The sequence below is a fragment of the Protopterus annectens genome, chromosome 5.part0, assembly GCF_019279795.1.
Source record: "Protopterus annectens isolate FY-2018-M chromosome 5.part0, PAN1.0, whole genome shotgun sequence".
Taxonomy (NCBI): Eukaryota; Metazoa; Chordata; order Ceratodontiformes; family Protopteridae; genus Protopterus; species Protopterus annectens.
The window spans coordinates 481,625,440-481,650,811 of record NC_056735.1 but is presented as its reverse complement, the minus strand read 5'-3'; the positions used below and the strand labels follow the sequence as shown (position 1 = coordinate 481,650,811).

The window sequence follows — 25,372 nt, the reverse complement described above, 5'->3', positions numbered from 1 at the left end:
GATGCTTCGTGCGTTGCCACTAACCTGGAGGTGTGGGTATCCTTTATGAATATGGATACTCCCCTCCTTTTGTGGTTCGGTCCGATTTTGGGGCGGGCATGATATGAGGTATAACCTGATAGTGCTGGGGTGCTCTCAGGAGCCTTGAACCAGGTTTCAGTCACAGCACAAACATCGATGTTCTCCATACTGAGGAGGGCTTGAGTGCATCTTGAGGTTTAGACTTCTGGCATTGAGCAGTATTACCCTTAGTTTTTCTCCATTTTTGTTTTCTAGGGCGGTAGGTTTATCATTTGAGCCTTGCGTAAAAAAGGCACTATGGGGGTGGCAAGAGCCTTTGCCAATATCCGGAAGCCCAGGGGTGACAGGTGCAAGTCGTCCCTTGAGAAGCAGCGTGGCTTGTCAAGCATGTCATCCCAGGCAGACAGACATTGGATCCCCTTAGAATGACACCAGTAATTAAGCCAATTATTAAAGCTGATCATTTTGTCTCTGTATTGTGGCATCATTCTTGGTGAGGGTAGGATACTGCTCAGGGTCAGGGTCATACCGGCCTGGGCTACATAATCTGAGAGCTCCTCTATGTCTCTTTTCATGTAGTCCAGGGAGGTACGTCTCAGGTCGTTCACACCGGCATGGACAATGACTGAGTTATACTTGTACTTGCTGTGGAGTGACCTGAGTGCTTGTGTTATGTGGCGGATTCTAGCGCCTGACAGGCAGCTAACTGTGATCTTTTCCTTGTTCAGTCTGGTGAGAGGGACGTCAGTGTGTCTGACTATGGAGTCACCTATAACAAGTGTGTCTGGCATTGTGTTTGGCCTTAAGGGCTGTGACTGCTTAGCACACTGACTTTGAGAACTATGTGTTGCATGTCTTATGTCTTGAGGTGGCAGTTGCTTGGGTGTCTGCTTTGGAGGCCTCTGTAGTTTTGGTAGATTTTGATCAGTGCCTCCAGTATGTCTTTGTGTGTTTATGTGTTTGTTTTGCAGTTGTGATAGTTCTATGTGAAACTGGGTTTGTGGTGTGCGTGGTTTCCTTCTCCTCCTGTCTGGTCTTGCCAGTCCTGAGTTGAGAGAGCTCAGCCTCCAGTTTGGCTATATAGCTGCATCTCTCACATGTATTTGTGTTTTGTGGGAGAAGGAGTGGGTTGTCTGTGTACATATCACAAGCAAAACAGTCATATCACACATGTCAGCATGCAGGACATGTGTTGCTCAACAGCATGCAGTGCAAGTGTAGACAGTCCTTGTTACTAACAGTATACATGGCTTTGATGCATGTGTTTTGTTATTAGGTGATGGGCCTCCCCCTGGAACACAATGCATACATGGACACAACATTGCTGTGCAGGTATTCAAAACTCTGTGTGTATGACTGTGTATTTTAAGTTTTTTGTGGTAAAATTGTATTTTTTGTGGTAAAATTGTATTTTTTGTGGTAAGCGATCCCGCTTAAGTTAGAGGGGCCTTGCCCTATCCTAGGCATTTTAGTTAGAGTCTAGGCTGTCTTTTGTGATAGTCTTTGAAGTTTAGTTTTTGAAGTTTAGTGTGTTGATAGCCATGTCGAAGGAACATAGACCATCAGGTTTTAAAAAATGTTCCAAATGTAGTTATAAAATGTCCATTACGGACGACCATTCTTTGTGTGTTTACTGTCTGGGCCCAAAACACCTCCAGGAATCCTGTAGCGTTTGCCACACTTTTTCCTCTCGCATCCTCCAAGAGAGGAAAAATAAGTTGATTTTAAAAGGGCTTATTACCCCTTCTTTTGAGGAAGCCCTATCTTCTTCTTCTTCCCCTTCGAGGAAGAAAAAAGCTTCGGCTCCGACCAGCCCGTCGGATCCGGCAGCTAAAAAGTCATGGCAGGCTTCTCCGTCGGCTCCACGGACTTCGGAGCCGAGGGCGGAATGGTCTGCCTCGATGTCTCCAGCCTCGACTCCTCTGGCTTCGGAGTCGAGAGCTCGGGCGTCGAGAGGCGAGTCATCTCCATCGGCTCCACTAACTTCGGAGCCGATGAGGGTTGCCCGCTCAGACTCTTCCCCTTCGGTGCCGAAGTCCCCATCGGCTCAGAGGGAAATTGCATTGGTAGTGGAATCTCCCTCGGCGCCGATACTTCTCGAACCCATACGGAGCCGGTCCCCCAGTCTTTCGGAGCCGGCTGAGAAGTCGACTCGGACCCGGTCGGTCTCTTCTCAGTCATCGAGGATGTCTGATTCGGATGTAGACAGGGTGCTTCAAAGGCTTTTTCAGTCTCCGGTCTTTGCAAAATTGATCTCGGCTCCAGCCCAGTCTGCTCCGGAGCCGATTTCCCATCCTGCTATCTTGGTTCCTCCTCCAAAAGCTTCGGTGCCATTGGAGTCGTTGTTGGTGGAGCCGGTGGAGGTTGTCGGGTCAGCTCCGACCCAAACTCCAACCACGCCCTTCGGGTCGGGGTTCGGTACGCGGACCTCCTCTGTCCGCCCCGGGGGGGACGCTTCGGGACCGATCCTTTCGGTTCCGAGTCTCCCTCTCGGTGCGTCGGCTGCGGGAGTTCCGACTGCTGTTGTGGCCTTGGGGGTTGAACCATCCCAGGACTCTGGGGGTCCCGCCATCAAGGCCATGAGGAGTGCCTTGGCCAAATCCTCTCTGGCCACTTCTACCATCTCACCACCACCTTCCCTTGGCACGGAGACTGGCTCCTTTGCAATCCCCCTGTCTCATGACAGTGGAGCCCTTGGGCCTGAGGTTACCCCCATTGGGGGTTCCCTTCTTCCTGGAGGTCCCTCCGAAACATTTTCGGATGAACCTCCTAGGAAGAAACAGTGCAAGAGGAAGCACGTCGACTCCCCTGATGAGTCTCTCACCTCGGATACCGACCTCGATGATGCGGAGGGGTCCCCCAAGTCGTCCTCGGATGATGTATCCTTTGCGTACATCTTGGAGATCCTTAAACAACGAGGCGACTGGCAGTCCAAACCCCTTTCTGCTGAGGAGTCGGTCTTCCTCAAGGCCTTCGGGGCTCAGCCCTCTGCCTCCTGGGTGTCTCCGCCCTTTGATGAGCTTCTGGATTTGATCTCTCGAAGGGCATGGGAACACCCGGATTCTGTTGAACCGGTGCCAGTTCGCCCCAATAAATTCCTTTTGGCTCCCCCTGATAAGGACTTTCTTTCGAAAGGTGTGGCTGTAGATGCCTTGGTGGTGGCATCTGCCACCCAGCAAGATGTGGCAGAGGCTTCAACGTCCGTCCATCCTCCTAATAAGGAGTCTAGGAGCATGGATCAGTACGGGAAGCGCACCCTTGCTTCAGCGACCTTTACATTAAGGTCTCTGAACTACTTGACGCATTTCACAAGACTGCAGAGGGATCTGGTCAAGGAGCTTTTGGATACCCTCTCTGGTAACTTACCTGAGCAGTTGGCCCAAACGGTTAACTCCCAGTTGGCTACCCTGTCCTCGTTATCCAACTCGTCCATGAGGCTCATTTCTTATGCAGCCGAAGGAGCGAGCAGAGCGGCGGGAACAGGTGTTGCTCTACGAAGACAAGCCTGGCTACGCCTGTGTCACTTTGCGGAGGCCTTTAAGTCTTCCTTTGCCGACGCCCCCTTTGAGGGGTCCTCACTGTTTGGACCCAAGGCAAAGGACATTTTGACTCGCTGCGAACAGGAGGGTAAGACTTTAACTGCCGTAGGGGCCCGGTTTTCCACTCCCTTCAGACCTTATCCCAAGGCTCGAAGAGGAGGGAAAATGTGGTTCCGTAAGTCTCAAAAGCCTTGCTCGTCGCAGCAGAGTGATTCCCCTTCTAGAGGCAGAGGAGGGGGAAATTTTTCAGGGAGATGCCGTCCCAGAGGCGGTGGAGGCCCCCGCAACACTGGAGACCGTGAGTCCTTTCGTGGCTCCTCCTCCTTCCAGCATCCCTGAAGGAGTGCCCGACTGTGCAGCTCCGGAGCCAGTCGGGGATCGTTTTTCGAGGCACCTAAAGGCCTGGGCAAATATCACTCAGGACCAATGGATGCTCCGAATCATCGCCGGAGGTTATACCATTCCCTTCTCTCAACCCCCCCCCACCATCCCAAAGAATCCCGGACCCACCACCCAGTCAACGGGATCTTGCAGCCAGTGAAATATCGAAGCTGCTTTGAAAAGGAGTCATCCAACCTGTCCCCGCAGATCAGGCCGGATCAGGGACTTACTCAAGATTCTTTTTGGTACCAAAAAAGACCGGGGACTTGAGGCCCATTTTGGATCTCAGCAAGTTAAACCGATTAGTGAAAAAGTGCAAATTCCAGATGGTCACCTTGCAATCCATTCTCCCGCTTTTGGAGAAAGGTGTTTGGATGTGCTCCATAGATCTCAAAGATGCCTATTATCACATTCTGATAGATCAGGCGTCGAGGAGACACCTGTGCTTCAGCCTAGGAGACAGGCATTTTCAGTTCCGTGCCCTGCCCTTTGGTCTCACCACAGCCCCCAGGGTGTTCACCAAATGTTTGGCAGTGGTGACTGCTCACCTGAGAAGTCTAGGATTCCAGGTGTTTCCATACCTAGACGACTGGCTCCTAACTGCCACCTCCAGGCATCTACTCTTGAAAGCTCTAGCAGCCACTATCTCTCTAGGCAACTCCTTAGGAATCACCTTCAATTGGACAAAATCCGTATTGCTGCCATCGCAGCGTATTCTGTTTATTGGTGCAGAAATAGACTCAAGGCAGATGCGAGTCTATCTTCCTGCGGAAAGGATAGCAATGTTGCAGTCTCAGGTTCGGGCATTACTCCTCAGACGTCGCGCTCCAGTGAGAATGGTCCTGCAGCTGTTGGGTTCCATGTCAGCCACCATTCTTCTGGTCCCCTTGGCAAGGTTGCATATGAGGATACTCCAGTGGCTCCTATCAGTCCAGTGGTCTTATCAAGACCTTCCCCTCAGTCACCACATTTTGATCACAGAGACATGCAAACAGGATCTTCATTGGTGGCTTCTTTCCTCCAACCTGAATCTAGGGCGACCCTTCGTTCCCCCATCCCCCTCAGCCACGTTGACTACGGACGCCTCCCAAACAGGGTGGGGGGGCATTATCTGGACAGGTCGGTCCAAGGCACGTGGCACACCGACGAGGGTCTTCTCAACATCAGTATCCTGGAAATGAGGGTGGTGCTTTTAACGTTGCAAGCACTGCACGATCACCTCCCCCAGGGTACGATTGCCATTCAGTCCGACAACATGTCGGTAGTCTGGTACTTAAACAAGCAAGGAGGGACCAGGTCTTACCCCCTTTGCAGAGAGGCCATGAAGGTATGGGATTGGGCGATTGCTACCAAACATTTCCTAGTGGCAACACACATTCCGGGGAGATCCAACGTGATAGCCGACAGACTGAGCAGAACTATTCTCTCCCCTCACGAGTGGTCCTTGAACGACAGAGTGGTAACACAGATTTTCACGAGATGGGGAACTCCTTGTTGTGATCTTTTCGCAACTCTCCTCAACGCGAAATGCCAGCAGTTCTTCTCTCTCACCCCAGTTCTGGGGGAGATCCCCAAGGATGCTCTAGTACAAGCTTGGCCCCCCGGTCTGCTATATGCTTTTCCACCGGTTCCCCTTCTCCCCAAGGTGATTCAGAAGGCGATTCGCTTGGAAAGCAAAATGATTCTAATCGCCCCATACTGGCCTCGTCAAGTCTGGTTCCCCTTTCTTCACAAATATGCATTGGAGGGTCCCTGGTTCCTGGACCAAGTTCCGGACCTCTTGACGCATCAGTCAGGACAGCTCCATCAGTCCCTCCATTCATTGAAGTTAGCAGCTTGGCTACTCCTCTTCCGACCATAGTTAGGAGCATTCTTTCGACCCTGAAGTCATGCATATTTTGTCCTCGGCCCACAAGACTTCTACTAAAAAGATGTATAGCAATAAATGGAAGAGGTTTGCTATTTGGGCCCAACTCTGAGGATTAGACCCTATGACAGCCTCGGTGTCAGAGGTTCTGAAGTTTTTAGCTTCCCTGTTCAACCAAGGTTGTTCGGTGTCTACCATCAAAGTTCAATTGGCTGCTATTTCCAATTTTCACAAGAGTGTAGAACCACCTTTAATGAGCAACAAGTTGTGCAAAGCTTTTATTAAAGGAGCTTGGCTTCTACGGCCCCCTATATCTCATCCTGCACCACCGTGGGACCTTAACGTGGTGTTAGGTGCATTAACCTCATCGCCCTTTGAGCGGGCAGCAACCTGTGACTTAAAATTTCTTTCCTGGAAGACTGCTCTTCTAGTTGCTATTACATCAGCCAGGCGAGTTTCAGAACTTCAAGCCCTATCTGTCAAACCACCATACCTGGTATTTCACAAGGATAGAGTATCTCTTAGACCAAACCCATCCTTTATACCAAAGGTTTGTTCTAACTTTTGTTTGCAGCAATCACTGGAATTACCGTTTTTTTTCCCCTAAGTATTCAAACAGAGCTGAGTATACCTTTCACAGCTTAGACGTGCCCAGACAATTACGTTTCTATTTGGATAGGACACGCCAAGCACGAAAATCAGATCAACTGTTTGTGTCCTTTTCGGATAGTAAATTGGGCAAAGCCGTCACGAAAGTCACTATTGCCAAGTGGATCAGGGACTGTATCAGTCATATTTACCTCATTTCAAATAAGGAGCTTATAGTTCCAGTAAAAGCTCATTCTACCAGGGCTATGGCCACTTCGGCAGCCTTTCATTCCAAGCTCTCTATTAGTGACATTTGTGCGGCTGCTACGTGGTCTTCTACACACCTTTATTTCTCACTACAAATTGGATGTGGCATCTAGGGGCCGAGCTTCCTTCGGTTCCACGGTTCTCAGGAGCGTTTTCCAGTGAGCCACCCAGGAATTAGGTGCTAGGGACGCTGTCCCATCTGTAGAGAATGTAGGCGAGATAGGATCACATTACATCTTTTAGTTATGTACTTACCATAACTTTAGATGTATGGGATCCATCTCCCCTACATTCCTAATAACCCACCCTCCATCCCCCTGCCTCATAGACCAGAAGAGACCGGAAGATCCGGATTTAACTTCTTCCTCTCTTAGAACACCTGGCAATGTTATAACAACAGTCTGTGTGTGTGTGCATGTGTGCAGACAAACAAGATCTGGGGAAACAGTAGTGGTGCATCCTGGGATACGAGGTAACTCAGCCAATAAGAGACTGCGTTCTATTGTATAGAGGTCGAGTCGGAGCCAAGGATCGGCTCCAAACCCATCTGTAGAGAATGTAGGTGAGATGGATCCCATACATCTAAAGTTATGGTAAGTACATAACTAAAAGTTATATGTTAACAGCTCCCTACATTGATGGCAGCACACTGACATTTCTGGGGAACAAAATACCAAGCTACTCATGTGCCAGATTAACCTGTACATGCTAGGCACGAACCAACAGTTGAGGGCTGTAAATATGCATAAAAGCTACTGGCACTCCCTTCATCCACGTTATATGGGCCTACCCAAGTGTGGGTTAACACTACTTAATACAACAGTACTAATTGTAAAATGCAACATTACAACAACATATCAAAAAAAATGACACAGACGCACTCCAGGAATTATACATTTATTAAAGGATTATTACACCTTTATTTATTGGGTTAAAACACTTTTTGAAGGTGCTCTCATTTATTTTATATAACAGTACATGCAGAATAATTACTAACCTGCCTGATGACGCAGCCTTTGCAACCTGGGCTTGCTGATTCATAGTCTGGACACCTGCAGCTGTGAAGTAAATGCAGTGATATTGAGACATACCTATCCATAGTATAGACAAGCATAGCAATTCTTAACTACTTAATACAATGGCTACTTACTCAGTACTGGGGCATTAGGCATCGCACGGGACTCCTGGATCCACTGGTCCAGTAGATCCTCCTTACGTCACTTCAGGTCAGAATAATGGTGCCTGACCTGCTCACCAGTCCGAGGAACGCCAGTGGCACTGGTGAGATCATGAGCAAGACTGTTCCAGGCCTCCGTTTTATATTGGGTGCCCTGGTACTGGCCCTGCAGGAGTCTTTCCTCATGATTGTGGACAAGGAGCCAAGCCATTCCTTTGGTCTCTTCAATGCCCCAGCGTTGCGCTCGAAATTGAGTGCCTTCTCCAACACCGGCCATGCTGATTGCAGAAGGGAGCTACAGCCAGTTATGGCAAGTATTCCTGCCTGTGGAGCTTAAATATGCCTCATTTCCCGCACTTATTTGTGATTGGCCAGTTTTGAAAAAACTCAGCTGTAGGCACACCTGCTTAGCTGATGTTAGCAATGTTTAATATTCCTTTGATAGGTATGTGTCTGTTGAAAGTGCGTGGTTATTAAATGCTGTCATGGCTTAGTGGTTATGTACTTTGACTATAGTGCACATTATCCTGAGTTCGAGCCCTGTCACTGCTTTTTATTTTCCTACTAGCCAGACCTGAATGGTTAAGGTACAGTAAAGGAGGTGTGGCCGTGTTTAACCGACTTTGCTCGACTTTGCCTAACGTTGCTCGATGTTGCCCTGGTTAGCGCGGTGTGCAGCTACGTGCAAATACGTTGTATTTGCACTGGTTAGCGCGGTGCGCAGCTACGCACAAATACATTGCACTTGTTAACGCGGTGCTCAGCTACGAGCAATTTGTTTTAAATATGCTAGATACTGCTAAAATGTGCTTAGCAGTGCTTTATATTGCTTAAAATAAGTTACTCATGCCTCAGAATGCATAACCATTTCACCTTCATAGATATATATATATATATATATATATATATATATATATATATATATATATAATTCATTCACTACTAGATATAACATTTGAATGCTTTTTACAAAACTTATACATGATAAATATCAGGAAATATTTTTGTATACAGATTTCCAACGCAAAGTGAAACATGCAGTAGTGGGACTCGAACCGGGAATGCCTCCTCTTTGTGCGAAGGCTCTAACCACTACGCGATTGCTATTTTGCTTAATTTGCATATTTTTTCTTATTATCCTCTTCAGTGTCTAAACTGCTAACTGTAGCTAAGCAATGGGCAATCCCGCGCAAACACGGGCAACTATATCGGAAATAAAACAAAAAAAAATGTATTTTAATTTCTAAATTTGTACGAGTTTTAACATATGGTGGAGTGTAGTGTTACAATGTACACATGTGAGTGGACTCGCTCATGTAACTCTACATTTCTTGTGTTTTGTCAGTGCAGGGATGTGGATTTTTGGACTGCTCGACAGTCCAGCACGCCCCCTACACTCGTCCACGCTCTGTGTAAGCTTTAGAGTTGAGGCAGTGTGCCCTCATTAATATGCATGGCGTGCTGCCGTCATGCTCTTAGACTGGCATTTCCGTGTAAGACTAATCTAGTCTTACATGAAAGATTAGTAAATCCTGGGGCTTATCTTTTTTGTTTTCGTTTCAAGTCATATAAACACCTAATTTATCTTTCACAAATATCATGGAAGGCAGAAACTACAGGGTTACTAATAGGTACAAAAACACTTCTCTTTTTACATCCCACATTTCTAGTTTCATCATTGCTTTTAAATAACAACTTCAAATTAAGGTTTCTGATAAAAACTTTCAAGTCAGTCAGTGCACTAACCAAATCGTTGCTAGTGCTAGGTATACATTTAAGTCCTTTTTTCAGTAATGAAATATATGGTTCAGTTAGTACAGAGTCTGTTAAATTTGGAATACCTTCATGTATTTCTGTTGTCATCAAGCTGGTTTCTTTACTTGTTGAACTGGTCCGTCCCCCTTCCTTTTCTGTCCATTTGGGGATTGTTTCTGCAACACACGACCTTTCAATAAACTTTTATCTGGTGCATTAACCTTTTCAGGCAAGTTCAGATGAAATCGCATTTGCGATCCGGATTGAACTAAATGCAAAGTACTTTGTTCATTTGTAGATTTGTTACTCAACGATGAAGCACTTGTACGTTCCGCGGTGTCTATAACTGCCATTTGAGTTGAGTGTGCTTGTGTAGAGGCATTAGGAGTTGGGTGAGGGGTGGGGACCTGAATAATTATCTAGAAAATAAAGAGTATGAGTGGATAATTAGGCTCTGTGCAGACATTGAACCGGGTATAAACAATAAGATTAGCATTAAGCCTGTTCTTGTTAGGATGCAACAGTATAATCTATAAAATTTTATAAGTTTGGAAGCATATATAGGTAGCTCATAATTTTAATAAATGTTTAATTGAGGGTACTTTGTGATTGGATGGCTGTGGTTACATTGTATCTATCCTGCTCCCTTTAAATGAATGAGAAAATTTAGTATGATTTTTAGCACTCAAGAAGGTTGTTTGACCAAAAGCTTTGCTTGTTGCAATAAAGACTACTGTGTTTTTTTCTGACGGTGGACTTGTTATTTATATAGGAATTACTTCACTTCACTTTATCTTGTATCAGCGTGTAAGTAGGAGCCAATAATTACCAGTTTCGTGCCCTGCCGTTTGGTCTCTTTACAGCCCCCAGAGTGTTCACAAAGTGCATAGTAGTGGTTACAGCTCACTTGAGACTGCAAGGATTCCGGGTGTTTTCATATTTGGCGATTGGCTCCTCACTGCCCCCAGCAAGCATCTTCTGGTAACAGCCCTACAATACACACTTTCTCTGGCAGAGATTTTGGGGATAACTGTGCACTGGGAGAAGTTAAACCTGGTCCCTACCCAGCATATAGAATTAATTGGAGCAGACTTCAACACCCGATCCTGTCTGGTGTCAATCCCAGCTCACAGACTCAAGAGATTGAGGCTTCAACTCCGAGTGATACTCTTGTTAAAACAAAGTCTCAGTGAGAGAGGCTCTTCAGGCCCTAGGATCCATGGTAGCTTAAATCCCGATAGTGCCTCTTGCCAAGCTGCAGATGTGAATTCTCCAGTGGCTTCTTCTTTCTCAGTGGTTCCCAAATCATCACCCTCTACATTCCCAGATCCAGATAACCAACTCCTGCAAGCAAGATCTTCTTTGGTGAATGAGGACAGACACAGAACTTTGGACCCACCCATTTCAGTCTCCTCAGCCCAAGGCCATTGTGACCATGGATGCTTCCCTGATTGAGTGTGGGGGGGCCATTTCCAGGGAAAGACAGTCCAAGGCACATGGTCCACTTTGGAGGCCAACCTGCATATCAACTTTACAGAACTGAGAGCGGTGCTGTTAGCATTCCAGGCATTCCATCCAGTTCTTCATTTCGGGACAATTGCAGTTCAGTCAGACATATGTCAGTAGTCTGGTATATCAACAAGCAAGGAGGAACCAAGTCCTAACCCTTGTGTCGAGAGGCCATGAGGATTTGGCAGTGGGCGATAGCTTCCAACTGTTTTCTGATATGCGTTGCTATCAGAAAACAGTGGGCGATAGCTTCCAACTGTTTTCTGATAGCAACGCATATCCCGGGAGCTCCAATGTGATTGCAGGCAAGTTGAGCAGATGTATTCTCCTGCCCCACGAATGGTCCCTCAATCCCGATGTAATAACAGAATTTTTCGGCCGCTGGGGTCAGCTGTGCTGCAACCTTTTCACCTCTCCATTGAACAACAAGTGCAGCAGTTATTTTGCCCTGTTCCCTCCAGAGGAGGAGTCCCCAAGGGATGCTCTGATTCACGATTGGCCCACGGGATTTCTTTATGCTTATTCCCCCATTCCTCTGGTTCCACAGTTCTTAAAGAAAGCTCAATGGTTGAAATGCAAAGTGATCCTCATAACCCCTTTTTGGCCTCGACAAGTTTGGTCCCCCTTCCTTCGGCCTCATCTGGTATATCTGCTGTGGATTCTGGACCCTCTTCCAGACCTGATTGCTCACCCCCAAGAGCTGAGCCACCCAAATCTGTCCGGTCTCAAGCTGACAACTTGGTTTCTCCACTTCTGTTAGTTACCAGCAGGTTTATCTCACCTCACCTGTTTGGGATATTATCCTGGCCTCTCATAAACCATCCACCAGAAGACTGTATCAAGACAAATGGAAAAGATTCTCTCATTGGTCAAAGAATAGCATGCTAGATCCATATTTGGCTCTGGTCACAGCTGTTTTACAATACTTGTATAAGTATTTTGATGACGGTACTGCAACCTCAACCATACGAGTACATCTGGCTGCAATTTCAAATTACCATAATGGACTGGATGGTATGCCTCTCATCTCACTACGTTTATATAAAACCTTTCTCAAAGGAGTTTCACACATCAGGCCCCCAGTCAGACAGCCTATAGACCCATGGAACCTCACATTAGTTCTACAGTCTTTGACTGCAGCGAAGTGTGACTTGAAATTTTTGTCTTGGAAATCCTTGTTCTTGGTAGCCATTATGTCAGCCAGGTGGGTTTCGAACTTACAGGCATTGTGCATTAAAAGACCCTATTTGGTCTTTTCACAAGGACAGAGTATCACTCTGGACGAATCCATCTTTCCTCCCCAAGGTTGTTTCTGACTTCTCCATCAATCAGTCCGTTGCTCTTTCTGCATTTTTTCTAATAAAGGGGAATACTGCCTACATTCCTTGGATGTACACAAACAACTGAGATTCTATTTAGACAGAACCAAAATTATGCATAAGTCTGACCAGCTTTTCATTTCTTTTTCTGGACCTAGAATGGGAAATTCTGTATCCCAATGTTACTTTATCAAAATGGCTAAGGGACTGCATACACTTCTCTTACTTTTCTACAAAAGAACCTACTCCACTGGTTAAAGTCCATTCCACTAGATATATGGCGACATCTGTAGCTTTCCACTCCAGGGCTTCTATGGATGACATTTGCGCAGCAGCCACTTGGGCTAAACCCCACACTTTCATCAATCATTACAAATTGGATGTGGTCTCCAGAGGGAGAGCTGCCTTTGGCTCAATGGTACTCAGGAATGCTCTTCCATAAAGGCTGCCAATGTGTCTCAAGGTAACTTGGGATTCTGTCCCAAAAGTGATGAATGGAAAGAAGATGAACAACATCAGACAAAGAAGTTATGTCTTACCATAGTGTTCTATATGTGTTGTTCATCTTCTTTCATTCATCACTTCCCACCCTCCTTCCCCCTCCAAAGGCTCCTGGGGGATACTTTGGGTCCAAGTGGTGTCTTAGGGCATTTGCGCAGAATAGGCTTTTCTGGTTTATCATGGGCAAAGTCGATTTGAGGTAACAGAGAGAAAGGCATTGTGACTAGAAGCTTAGCTTGAGAGTTTTTGGCTGGCGTGAGCTTGGTAATAAGCCAACTCAGTTCCGAGGGCTCAGAACCGAACCCATCAATGATGAATGAAAGAAGATGAACAACACAGATGGACTGTTATGGTGAGACATAACTTCTTTTTTTTTTTTTTTGGTGCATTAACCATTCTTACAGTATTAGTGTACATTTTATGAAGTATTTTCATTACCATCTTAAAGGTATCAGTCCTGGGATCCATTGTCTGTTTTACTAACTACAGCTATCTAGTCTGTAGACTAGCTGTTTTTTAAAAGGAGTTCCTCCATCATGAAAAATGTAGGAGATATCAAAGGTCTGTTCATTTTCCATGGATGATTACTCTTGTCAACTGTTCTTGGGAAGTAACTGGCTTGCTCTGAGCATGCTCCTGTTGATAGCTTCAATACAGGAGAATGACTTGAATTGGAAACTTTATGCCAAGCTTCATTTTCGACTTTTGTTCAGTTTGAGTATTTTCTTATGGAGATATTTCAAATAAAAAGAAAAACAAATTATATTACTTATATTTTCAGCCCTACATTCAGAGCACAAGTCTCACAGAAACCAAACAACCCAGAGCTAAATTGTTTACAAGATAGGTGAATATTTACAGAAACACTTAGCATATGGAAATACAAGCTAGAAAGGAATCCCCCTATCAGGAATGAATTATGCCAAGATAAAATGAACTGAGGTAGTGTCCCTGCCACATGGCAAGTGAAGAGCTCCGCAAATGTATTATATTTATTCTTTTGATATTTGTTTACCAGGAAAGTCCAGCTGGGCCATAAAGAACCCATTTTCAGGGGAGGCCCAGTGAGAAAGGCTCCACAAGACAAAACAGTTTATATATGAACAAAATTATACACAAAAGATTAGTGTAGTGGTATAGACATAAGCATTCACTTAATAGTAGCTAAAAAAAAATCACAGTAACAGTAGCACAAATATACCAAAATGGTTACCTACATAGTATAGTTACAGAGTATTTTACATTTAGAGACTGTGCTAGTCATGACATAATTTATTGGGGTCCCTGATATGTGGAAGCAAAGCCCAAATGATCAGAAACAAAGGATAATGGGCATAGATTTCTGATGAGAACAGTAATTATTGTACTTCAGTGGGCGTGCTTCCATTTATTTTCCACCTCCTTGTTCCGTTAGAAAAAAAGCATACGGTAAAAGTTAAACAAAATTTGTGATCATCAGCCAATTACCTCATCAAGGTATTTTTAGAAAGGAGCACATTTACCCTAAAATGAAGAAAGAAGTTAAAAAATAATGTAAAAAAGATGAAAAGCAGAAGATTCCAGTGCATAGCTTTATCATATTTCCTGGCATGTTACCCTTTTATGAAAACATCTGCTGCCACTGGGATTCCTGCCTTTACATGATGGCTAGTTCAGCTAGCTGTCATACTTCTTGTCCATCTGTACTGTCTGCTCACTGTTCTTTCCAGGTGCCTGTGTTCCTTTGATGTGCTATCATGGATCAGCGTAAAACTGGACAACTGCAGTTGTCCAAATGGAAAAACGTTACTAGCAGTTTCATTGAATTTACTGTAGTAAAATGATGCATGAAAGTGCATTAGAGCAAAGCTCCATTAGTGAAGGGAAATAGTATTTTATTTTTTGTTATTTTATTTGTTGTTTAGTCTGTTGCTATTTCAGTTGTTTGGCATTTGTGTCTTCTGTCATGAGCAATTTATCATCAAGCAGTTGAAATGGATCTTTCTACATGATCTTTCTTCTTTTCATAGAAGGGCATTGTCTTGATTCTAAATGATATATTGTTTTTTTGGTACAAGGAAAACAAACCTCTTGCTCCTTCCTTCTTCTTCTACTTAATTGTGTTTCTGTTTCACTGTATTATTATATGATTTAGTATTCTTTATCTTTCCCACCCCTTCTTTTCAACATGGCTGAACTTGTGTGTAGGCAACTAACTGGATACTGTTGAGCATCATCACTGCCTAAGTGCCAGTCTCATGACATGCTTTGGTGCATTTATTTCTAGGCTGCACTTCAGAGCTCATAAATGCTGACACGAAAAAGGAAAGTGTAGAAATAAATAAATGCATTCTTTTTTCCACAGGTATGATACTGGGGTGAGTAGGAATAAGATGGATGTTAGTAAAAGTAAACAAAAAAATCAGTATCTGTTCTACACAAATGATCAGTTCAGTTCATGTTATAGTATATTTTGTACATGTTCAGTTAATTTGTATTGACTTTAATTTTATAGTAGTACAGAATTAATTATTTTAAAACTGTGAAACTCTTCTTTATTTTCCAGGTCCTGGTGCTTTCCAGAATAGCATCAGATAATAACAGCTGTCCTGCTGATTCCAGTGGCTTAGAAACCATACCAAAAATTAATCCAGACCCACTATCTAGTAATATATATTCAACATCTGAGAGAATTCTTCTCACTTGGCTTAATGTACACTATGAAAAGAAAAGAAAGGTTATCTGGGAACACAGTATAAAAGGTAAACAAATATGAATGTTATATGACCATACCTCCCAACTGCATAGATTTTTGCCTCATATTTTTGGTCCATTTTTCATAAAATTATGGTTTTCTGGCAAATCAGTGGCAAATCATTAAAGACTAAAGTTAGAAAATAATGATAGAAATTTGAGTTTCAGACTTCATACCCTTCAGAAAATTCATGTTAATGCAAAACCTGTTATTCTATCAACGTTGTAAGTTTGTAATAGCAATATTTAAAAATTGTCCCAATTTTTGGTCCTTTGTCCCACTTTTATTTGTGGCTTTGTCCAGATTTCTTGCTCTAAGGGGTTGAGAGGTATGTATATGACCATATTTCTACACAGAAGGATTATGCATTTTATGAGTGTGTGTAATAGTTGTTAACACTGCCACTAGTGCATGTAGTGCAATTTTTTTGAAAAGTGATCAGCATACAATCAAGGAAATGAATGGGATATGGAGACGTTAACGGTAATTTCAGCTCCATCATCATCACCATTTTCTGGAGAAAACAGGGAGGTTGGCATAATGGTTAAGATGTTTTCCTTGCAAGCACAAGGTGCATGGTTTAATTCTCGCATGGGGTAATTGGCTAGGCTTAAAATGGCCCACAAGAGCAGTTAGCCTAGTACTAATCTATGAACCTATGAACCTATTAAAAATAATTAATAATAATAATAATTCTTATTTTAATATACAGTGGCATGTTTGTGAATGGTGTTTACAAAGAAATGCAGTAATTATTATTTTATTTATTTAATTACTTTTGTTCTCTTGATAAAGTTAGCCCTGTTGGTCAATGTCCATTTTCAGGATAGCATGAAGGGAGCCCCCAAGAAACAAATATTGGGTTACAACTTAAGTTTGAATGCATACATACATTGACAAGTGCATCCAGGATCACAATACATTTTCAGTACCATTTACCACAACTTCAACACAGTTAATTTAATACATGTACATGTCATTAAGTATATACATGAACAGTGAACTATATTTTGACTGCAGATGACACCACGATTAACTGAAAAATTCGAGAATAACCACAAAAAGTACAACCAGTGCAATCCTTGAAAAAGAATTTATTAAAATAACAAAGAGATTATTTCTCTCTCAAACAGATTTTCTCTCTCTCTAGTGCTTCGGCAACTATGCCTTTACAGAGTATACCATAATTTCCTACTATATCCGTTAAATACACTCACTCGTAAAATCATTATTCAATTTAATAATTACATTTGCACAATTAATTAATTAAAGCATACATTTCCAATTATATTCCCTATTCACTCCTACAGAAAATAAAGTGCCATACTTCAAAATCAAGATAGATTATTTTTCCATAATCTACTTTTCACATTATTTATATTTATCCCATCACAAGTAATTTGTTGTAAAACTGTGGCTTCTAACTCTTGTGGGTTACTTTTATGTACATCTCTAAAATGTAAAGCTTATATGATTTTCTTCCCTTCCTTTTTTAACATCCCTAATATGCTCTCTTAACCTTGTTCCAAAACTACTTTTACTTTCTCCTATATAGAACTTATTACATGGGCATAGAATCTCGTATACTACTCTTTCACTCTGACACCCATATTTTTATATTTTGACTGCAGTTCAGTACAAAGCTTTCTCCCTGGTGGTCTAGTGGTTAGGATTTGACACTCTCATAGCCATGGCCCATGATCAATTCCTGGTCATGGAAGCTTTGTGGGGGTGGTTTTGGCATAATGGTTAAGGTTTTTACCTTATAAATACAGGGTGCATGGTTTGATTCTGACCTTTGGTTATTGGTTAGGCTTAAAATTGCCCTTCAGAGCAGTCAGCCTAGTATTCACCTATGATCCTGTGAACCTAAATGAACAAGTGATTGAGTATATAAGTAAACAAGTATATATTGGGTTTACAGATATGATTTCAAGGCATACATGATGTAGGGATTATTATCGGGTCTCTAATCTTAACTAGCTGATTGTGTTTAACACATAGATGCAAAGAAATTTGCATTAAGAGTGAAGCTCTGATGGTCAATCTTGGCATCCATGTCAAGAACATGTAATAAAGTGTTACGATCAGTGACTGAGTAATAATTCTTTGTAGTACATGGAGAGTTATAAGAAAAAAAAAGCATAAGAGTGCAAAGTGATTTGCTGTTTTTCAACATCCAGTGCTGACAGAGAGATGGTAGGGGGAAACAGTATGCCCATCTGTTGAACTAACAGCTTTAAAAGCTGTTAGACGTGTCATTCTGCCATGCTTTTGTGGCAGAAAAAGATGTTTTACCTTCTGCTTCTATTCTTTAATGGTTGACGCTGTCCACTGTTATTCTACAGTGCATGACCTGATCTTAGCAGTCATTAAGGATACTTACTTTTTTGTTAATCACCTCTAAGTGTTGTTAACATTGGGTCTTGCACTAGTGAGGTGCCTAGTAAGTTTTCTTTTTCCCCAATTTCAGAGTGTAATCACAGCATTCCATGCCCTACATGTCTTTATAACATGGAGACCCAAGACCTTTTTACAAACAAATGAATGTTTTGGGAATAATTATAAATATGGTACTGTTTAGGTGTAGAAGCATGACATATTAATAATATTATTATATGGCTATTTGTTTGTGATATTTTACAGAGAAACGTGGTTTATTAGCCATAATGATAATCATAAATTGTATCTCAATATTTACATCATTTAAGTTAAGACAAAGTACATCATGTCTGAAGTGACTTATGGAAATATAGTTACTATATTTATACAGTACAAAACACAATTTGTTGTCTGGTATTTTACTAGCACCAGAGTGGAAGGCAAGTATGGTTGGGTTTGAAAGGTAGGGAAACAGTAAGGTTTCTGTTTATATGCAGTTATTTAGACTAGTTACATAAGTGACTAGTTACAGTGTTTAACACTATAGCTCCTGTCATACAGAGTTTGATTTTTCTCATTTGCTTACTGTGTGATCTTAACTAAGTCAGTTAACAAGACATTGCTCACAGATCACACCCGTAAAGGGACTGTGTGCCTATTGGGCCTACCTATTCATAAGAAATGGGTATTATTATTATTATTAGGGTTAACAGTGAGGTATTAAATGCAAATTAATTGATTTTGTCGGTGACTGTCGAGTATGTTGATACAAAATTGAAGATATATAGATATTGTGATTGGCATCGTTTAGGTTCTAAGATATACAGATAGCTTTTGGCACTTGATTGACAGGTAAGAACTTGGACCTTTGTCTCCTAGGTTTAGAGTTTCTTTTATTTGCTTGTAGATCATCGCTCTCCCATTGTGGTATGTCATGATAGTAGATTATCTAAGATTGGGCATAGTTGTTTACCTTGGCTTTGCATATAAAGGTTACATGTTACTTGTTGATTTTATTTGCTAGAGACATCAGTTCCAACTATTTTTGGATAGAATAGTGATGGCTTTTTATTTTATGACAAGCAATAAATTTATTTTCTGACAAGTAGACATTAGATTAGACAATGCCAGCTACTTGGAACATCCTAGTATTGATCCTTACCTGAGTTTTGACAGCAGTGCTTCATTCATTTTCTTCTTGTAGTTAGGTACTAGATATCTCTGTATTAAGTATAAGGCCCTGATTTTTTATGATTCTTTGTGGTGGTGGTAGATTGTTCCTGAACATTGTGTGTCATCTATTGCAACTCCCAGATATTTTCAAAATGACAGTATTTCTATAGGTTCCATTGATCCTTAAAGTATGAGTGATGATTGATTGGTGGTTGCTTTAACATTTTGGTTGCAAAAATTATCAGTGTAGTTTTTTCATTGCAAAAATTATTAATACATTCTTTTTTTCATTTAGAATAATTTTTTAATCCAGTTGCTGGGTTTGTTAACTTCATTTTTTAGTTAAATTACTGAACGTTTTTAAATCCTTAGATCAGTGTAGTAATGCACACTTATCATTGTGTTGTATTATCTAAATAATGTTGGTGTCCTGGGGGATATAGATGGTATGTGTGATAAAGAGAAGAGGTCCAAATATATATCCTTGTGATAGTCTGAAGTTAGAAGTATATTTTGTTCTGCTATTGTACAATTAAGGCTCAGGCCCTCAGAAAAGTTATAAGTTAGGTTAGTACTGCTGTGGAGAATCCCATGTCTTGTAGTTTTGTTAGTAAGTGATGGTGATTTTCCACACTGGAAACCTTAGAGAAACTTAGAAATACAGCAACAGATAAAAATCCCCTATCCTTGTTGGTTGTTATATGGTCATTGAGCTTTAGTAAAGCTGTCTGTATACTAAGACTTGATCTAAATCCATGTTGTGTCTGTGTTAGTAGGTGTTATGTAAAGTAGACCATAAGTAATATACACGCAACACACATTTGAGAATCATTTATAGTGCACTCAAAATTATTACTAGTCTGTAGTTCTCCATATCATTTTTATGGCCATCTTTATGGAGTCATATTACTTCAGCATCACTTTTCTAGTCAGCAGAAAAATGGAGAAGGAAAACGCAACAAAAATTGAAAAAAAATAAAGAAAGGAGTAACAGAGACTGAAATAAATGGTGGGATGGACAGGGCAGGAAAGAAGCATTGAGCAGATTGAGAAAACTGCATAAAGAGGTATAAGAAAAAAATGGCAATGTAGATGGGTGGTGATCAGTAATATCTGTCTTTCTGTCTGTCTTGGTATTTAGACATCTATGTGTTTAAATATACATTATATATATATATATATATATATATATATATATATATATATATATATATATATATATATATATATATATATATATATATAAAAGACAGATAATCTATAAGCATGTGTATGCATTTTCTTTTGTTAAATGGGGAAGATTTGGTAGCACTCTTTTATAGTAAATGCTTGGAGATGTTAAACAAAGTAAAAATGTTTTCAGTATGACAATCAGATATTTAAATATGGAATACCAAGACTCAGGATTTTAACACTCTTAAAAAAAGTTATTGGCATCACAACCAAATACATAAGCTTGGGATAACAATTCTCTCTAGGAGATAAAATACATTAAAATGTTTATTGATATCAGAACCAGATATATAAGCATGGAGTATCCAGTGTAAATAGAAATAAGAAATGCAGCTGAAACATGCATGCTTTAGCTTAACATTAAACAATTGAAATACCAAAGTTAAAAGGAATGCAGATTTAATGTAGCAATATTAAATTACTAGTTAGATCTAGATGCAGTTGTACACATTTTGAAAATATTTAAGAATCAAAGCATTAAGAATTTGCATATGAAAAGTATATCCAAATGATTTCAAACTTAACTTGAATGAGAGGCGGAAAATGGAGGCATGGGGACAAAGAGTATGAAATGAGCAGATAAGTAGACCCAGCTATAGGAATGGAAAAGCAGGCAGAGGGTGAAATTGAAGTAGACAGAAAGAGACTTACAGAAATCTGTAAGCATATTTACATGCAAGTTGCAGAAGTTATAGAAAGAAACAAGGGAAAAGAGAAAATTTTATTAGGAGGCAGAGATAAGAAATAATGGCTAGTTAATAAAAGAACCAGGTGAGCAAACTGATCGTATAATAAAGGAACCAGGAAAACTTAAATTATTTTATAAGTAACAGTATTTGAGGGCATGAACATTATATGGGCATTATTCTTGAGAAATTATTGGATGGAACTGTCTTAACCAAACTTTAAGCTAAGAAAGAGTAGAATCTAACATAACGCACAGTGAGGTATGAACTGTTGCCATTATACCATACTGCTATGCTTGCATATGATATGCTATTTATTTTTTATTTTTATGTGACATGCTGTTTTAAGTTAAATTAATTTTTGTTTTATTTTCCTGTAGTATTTTGCAGCAAAGAAAAGTAGTCTTTATTTTGAGGTAGTAGTTCACACACACACACACACACACATACACACACACACACACACACACACACACACACACACACACACACACAAACAAAACACCTATTTAGAATTGACAGTCTTTAATCATGGATATATCAATTCTATTTTGAATTGGTAGACCTTTAGGAAACATTATTCTAACAGTATGTTATTATATTTGTTTTTATCTACCTTCCTGATATCTTTTTCCCAGCCATAATTTATTCCATTTAGTGTCATACCTCTTGTGAGGAGCCAGGACATTTCTTGTACACTGCTTAGTTACTGACATAGATGAACCAAGGTATTTTTCTTTATCCTGTGGTGTTCATTATTTTTTTCACTAGTTCTGTATGCAATTCACCCTCCCATTTTATCCTGCAATTAAAATTTACTGCATAATAGCTTACTGTTTGTTGAATTCAATCATTTGTTATTGTCTGAACAGTCACATCTTATAGGTTCATAGGTAGGTACTAGGCTATCGGCCCAAGGGCCTTCGTAAGCCTAGCCAACAAGGTTCCCTGGCTTATGCCACCCAAGAAAGTTATTTTCCTGCGCCACTGTCGAGCAGAGACACAGAAGTGATCCCCATGGTGTTTTTTCTATTTCTCATCCACTCATCAAGATTTTTCTTGAAGAGTGCTAATGAAGAACTTTGCTTGACATAGATGGGTAGCCTGTTCCAGAGTATGGGAAGTCTCTGAGACAGGAATCTATCCCTTCAGCATGTCCTGTTTATTGTGGTGACAAGGTTTAGGTCCCTAGAGCATGTAGCTTAGAGGGATTGGGATTTCTTTATGTTTAGCATGTACAACAGCTCTGGGTTTGACATAGCTTTATATGTTAGGCAGAGATCACCTCGGAGTAGGCGATATGCTATGGAGTAAAGCTGGAGTTTTTTGAGACAGTCAGTGTAGGGCATTTGTTTGAGGCCAGTAATCCTCTTTGTGAGGTAATTCTGTGGCCTTTCCAGCTGCTGCAGATGTCTTGTGAGGTACATTCTAAAAGGGGTGTTGTACTCTATAATGGGTCTAATGAGTGTCGATTAGAGGGGAACAATTACCTCTTTTTTCCTGGATGAGAACCCTTTTATGATGAGATGTGCCACATAGAAGGACTTTCTGACTATTGTGGCAACGTGACTATCAAAGGAGAGACTACTGTCCACCTGGGTCCCAAGGTCTCTTATCACACATTCAGTGTTAAGTAGATTGCTGCCTATGTGGTAGTTCATGGTACAGAGTTTTTACCAAAGGGGATGACACTGCACTTTTTGGCATTGAGCTTGAGGCCATGGCTCTGACACCAGGCATCTGTCTCTGTGAGGCCCTTCTGTAGGATGTCCACATCATTTGGGGACTTGACTATGGCTCCTAGTTTGCAGTCATCTGCTTACTTCATTAGCCAGAGGCCTTCTGTGTTAGCCTGTACTTCAGAGAAGTAGATACCAAACAGGAGAGGTCCCAGGACTGAACCCTGTGGTACTCCACTTGTCACTGCTTTGAGGTCAGATTTGGAGTCTGCAAGTTTTACAGTGTGGGTTCTGTCAGTGAGCCAGTTGGCATCCATCTTGTGATGTAGGGATTTATACCTAGCTTAATGAGTTTAGCTATAATTCCAGAATGGGGGATGGTGTTGAAAGCCTTGGCGAGGTCAAGATAGGATGTTTGAACCACCTTACCTTCATCTATGGCTTTGGTGACTGCCTCAAAGAAGTTGATCAGGTTCAGGAGGCATGATCTGCCTTTCACAAACCCTAACTGGGTGGGATCCAGAGTTTGGGGTTTACCAATGTCTTTGTTTATGAGTTCCATGATGATACGTTCCATGGCCTTGCAGACCAGGCTCGTCAGGCTAATAGGTCGATAGTTCCCGGGATCAGTGGTGGCTCCCCCTTTGTGGAGTGGGATAACTGTTGCTGTGTGACATTCAGCGGACACAAAGCCTGATGCGAGGCTATTACTGAACATGGTGCTTAAGTGGGGAGCTAGTTCATTCTGAAGTTCATGTAAAACGCAGTCTGGGATGTTGTCCGGTCCCATGGATGCTGTGTTTTTGGCTTTAGAGAGTGCAGCTTTTACCTGTGTAGTTGTGATTACAGGCACTCTGCATTCTTCCTGTATATATATTGTACCTTTACGGGGTGAGGGGGGAGGTAAAGTTAGCACTGAACCTATCTGCCAGGATGTTGTCAATGTCAGTTGGTTCTGTAATTTTTGTGCCATAGTGCTGTAACTCAGAGCAGATCTGGGTGTTGCCATCGAGATTCTTGACATAACTATAGAATGCTTTGTGGCTGTCCTTAGAATTAGTGGCAGTTTTGTTTTCATAGCTAGCTTTGGAGGATTTTATATGGGATCTCAACTTCTTACTGAGGCTGACCAGGGAGCTCCTCCACTCATGGGATTTTACTCTGTTTTGCAACAGTTTCTTCCTTCTGTTGTACAGTTTGTTTATGGCAGGGGACCACCAGATTGGCTTCCATTTTTTGGAGGATAGTGTCTTGGTTCTGTTTGGGATAGCACGATCCATGCACTCATGTAAGTGCTTATAGAGTGCATTTGTGTAGGATTCAGCAGTTGTAACTGTATTGTTCATCTGCATGGGTGTCATGAAGTTCACCACTTCTGTCTTAAGAAGCATGAAGTTGGCTTTGGAGAAATTTTTTACCGTGGTTTCCTTAATGGGGGTGGGGGCGGGAAGTGTAGATCAAGGGTGATTAGCTTATGGTTGGATCGGACCAACGAGGATTTGACTTCAGGTGTGGCACACCGGTCATTCATGTTGGTAATGACTAGGTCTAGGATATTGTTGCCCCTGGTGAGGCTGTGGATAAGTTGATCCAGGGCATTGGAGTTTATGAATTCCAGAAAGCATTGAGCTAAGGAGTTGGTATACGAGTAGTTTTCCCAGTTAATGGTGGGGTAGTTGAAGTCGCCCATTATTAGGGTGTTTGGTTGAACCTTAATATTTTCCAGTACATCAAGAAAAGAGGAGTGGGAATCCTGGGGCATGGTGGGGGATCTGTAGCAAGCTACAATTTGGATTGCAGTTTTGCCCCGGGTTAGTTTCACTTGGATAACCTCGGATGCATTATGCTGAGCAACTAGCCTGGAGATGTGGATATCCTTAATGAATATGGACACACCTCCACCTTTGGTGTTTCAGTCCAGGTTACATGGCCGAAAAGTGTGGTATGAGTTATAGCCTGCAAGTGCAGGGGTGCTGTCTAGAGCCTTCAACCAGGTCTCAGTCACTGCACAGATATCGATGTTCTCCATTTTAAGTAGTGCCTTGAGTGAGTGCATTTTGAGATTTAGACTTCTAGCATTGAGTAGCCTTACCCCCAGTTTTTGCTTGTCTGTTCCTGTTATGGTGGTGAATTTGTCATTTGAACCTTGCTTAAAAAGGCACTATAGGGGCAGCAAGAGCCTTAGCCAGTATCCGAAATCCCAGGGGTGACAGGTGCAGGCCATCTGTGGCAAAGCATTGCGGTCTGTTGACCATGTCATCCCAAGCAGACAGATACTGGATCCCCTTAGAATGACACCAGAAGCTTAGCCAATTGTTGAAGTCAATCATTTTTTCCTTGTTCTGCGGTATCATTCTGGTCGATGGCAGAATGCTACTCAGGGCTAGGGTCATACTTGTCTGGGCTACAAGATCGGAGAGCTCTTCCATGTCTCTCTACATGTAGTCTAGGGAGGTACATCTCAGGTCATTCACACCAACATGGACAATGACAGAGTCATATTTGTACTTGTTGTGGAGTGACCTGAGTGCGTGGGTTATGTGGCAGATCCTGGCACCCGA

The 25,372-nt window shown here is 41.9% G+C and overlaps 1 protein-coding gene across 1 annotated transcript in view; it reads left to right on the top strand.

The window, feature by feature from the left end:
• The window catches only part of CFAP47 (cilia and flagella associated protein 47), a 7,413,452-nt gene that overhangs the window by 3,095,814 nt on the left and 4,292,266 nt on the right, over window positions 1-25,372 (top strand). The window contains exon 32 of the mRNA XM_044071840.1: window positions 15,470-15,665. Within this exon, the coding sequence (XP_043927775.1) occupies window positions 15,470-15,665 (196 nt within the window). The remainder of the gene's footprint in view (window positions 1-15,469; window positions 15,666-25,372) is intronic.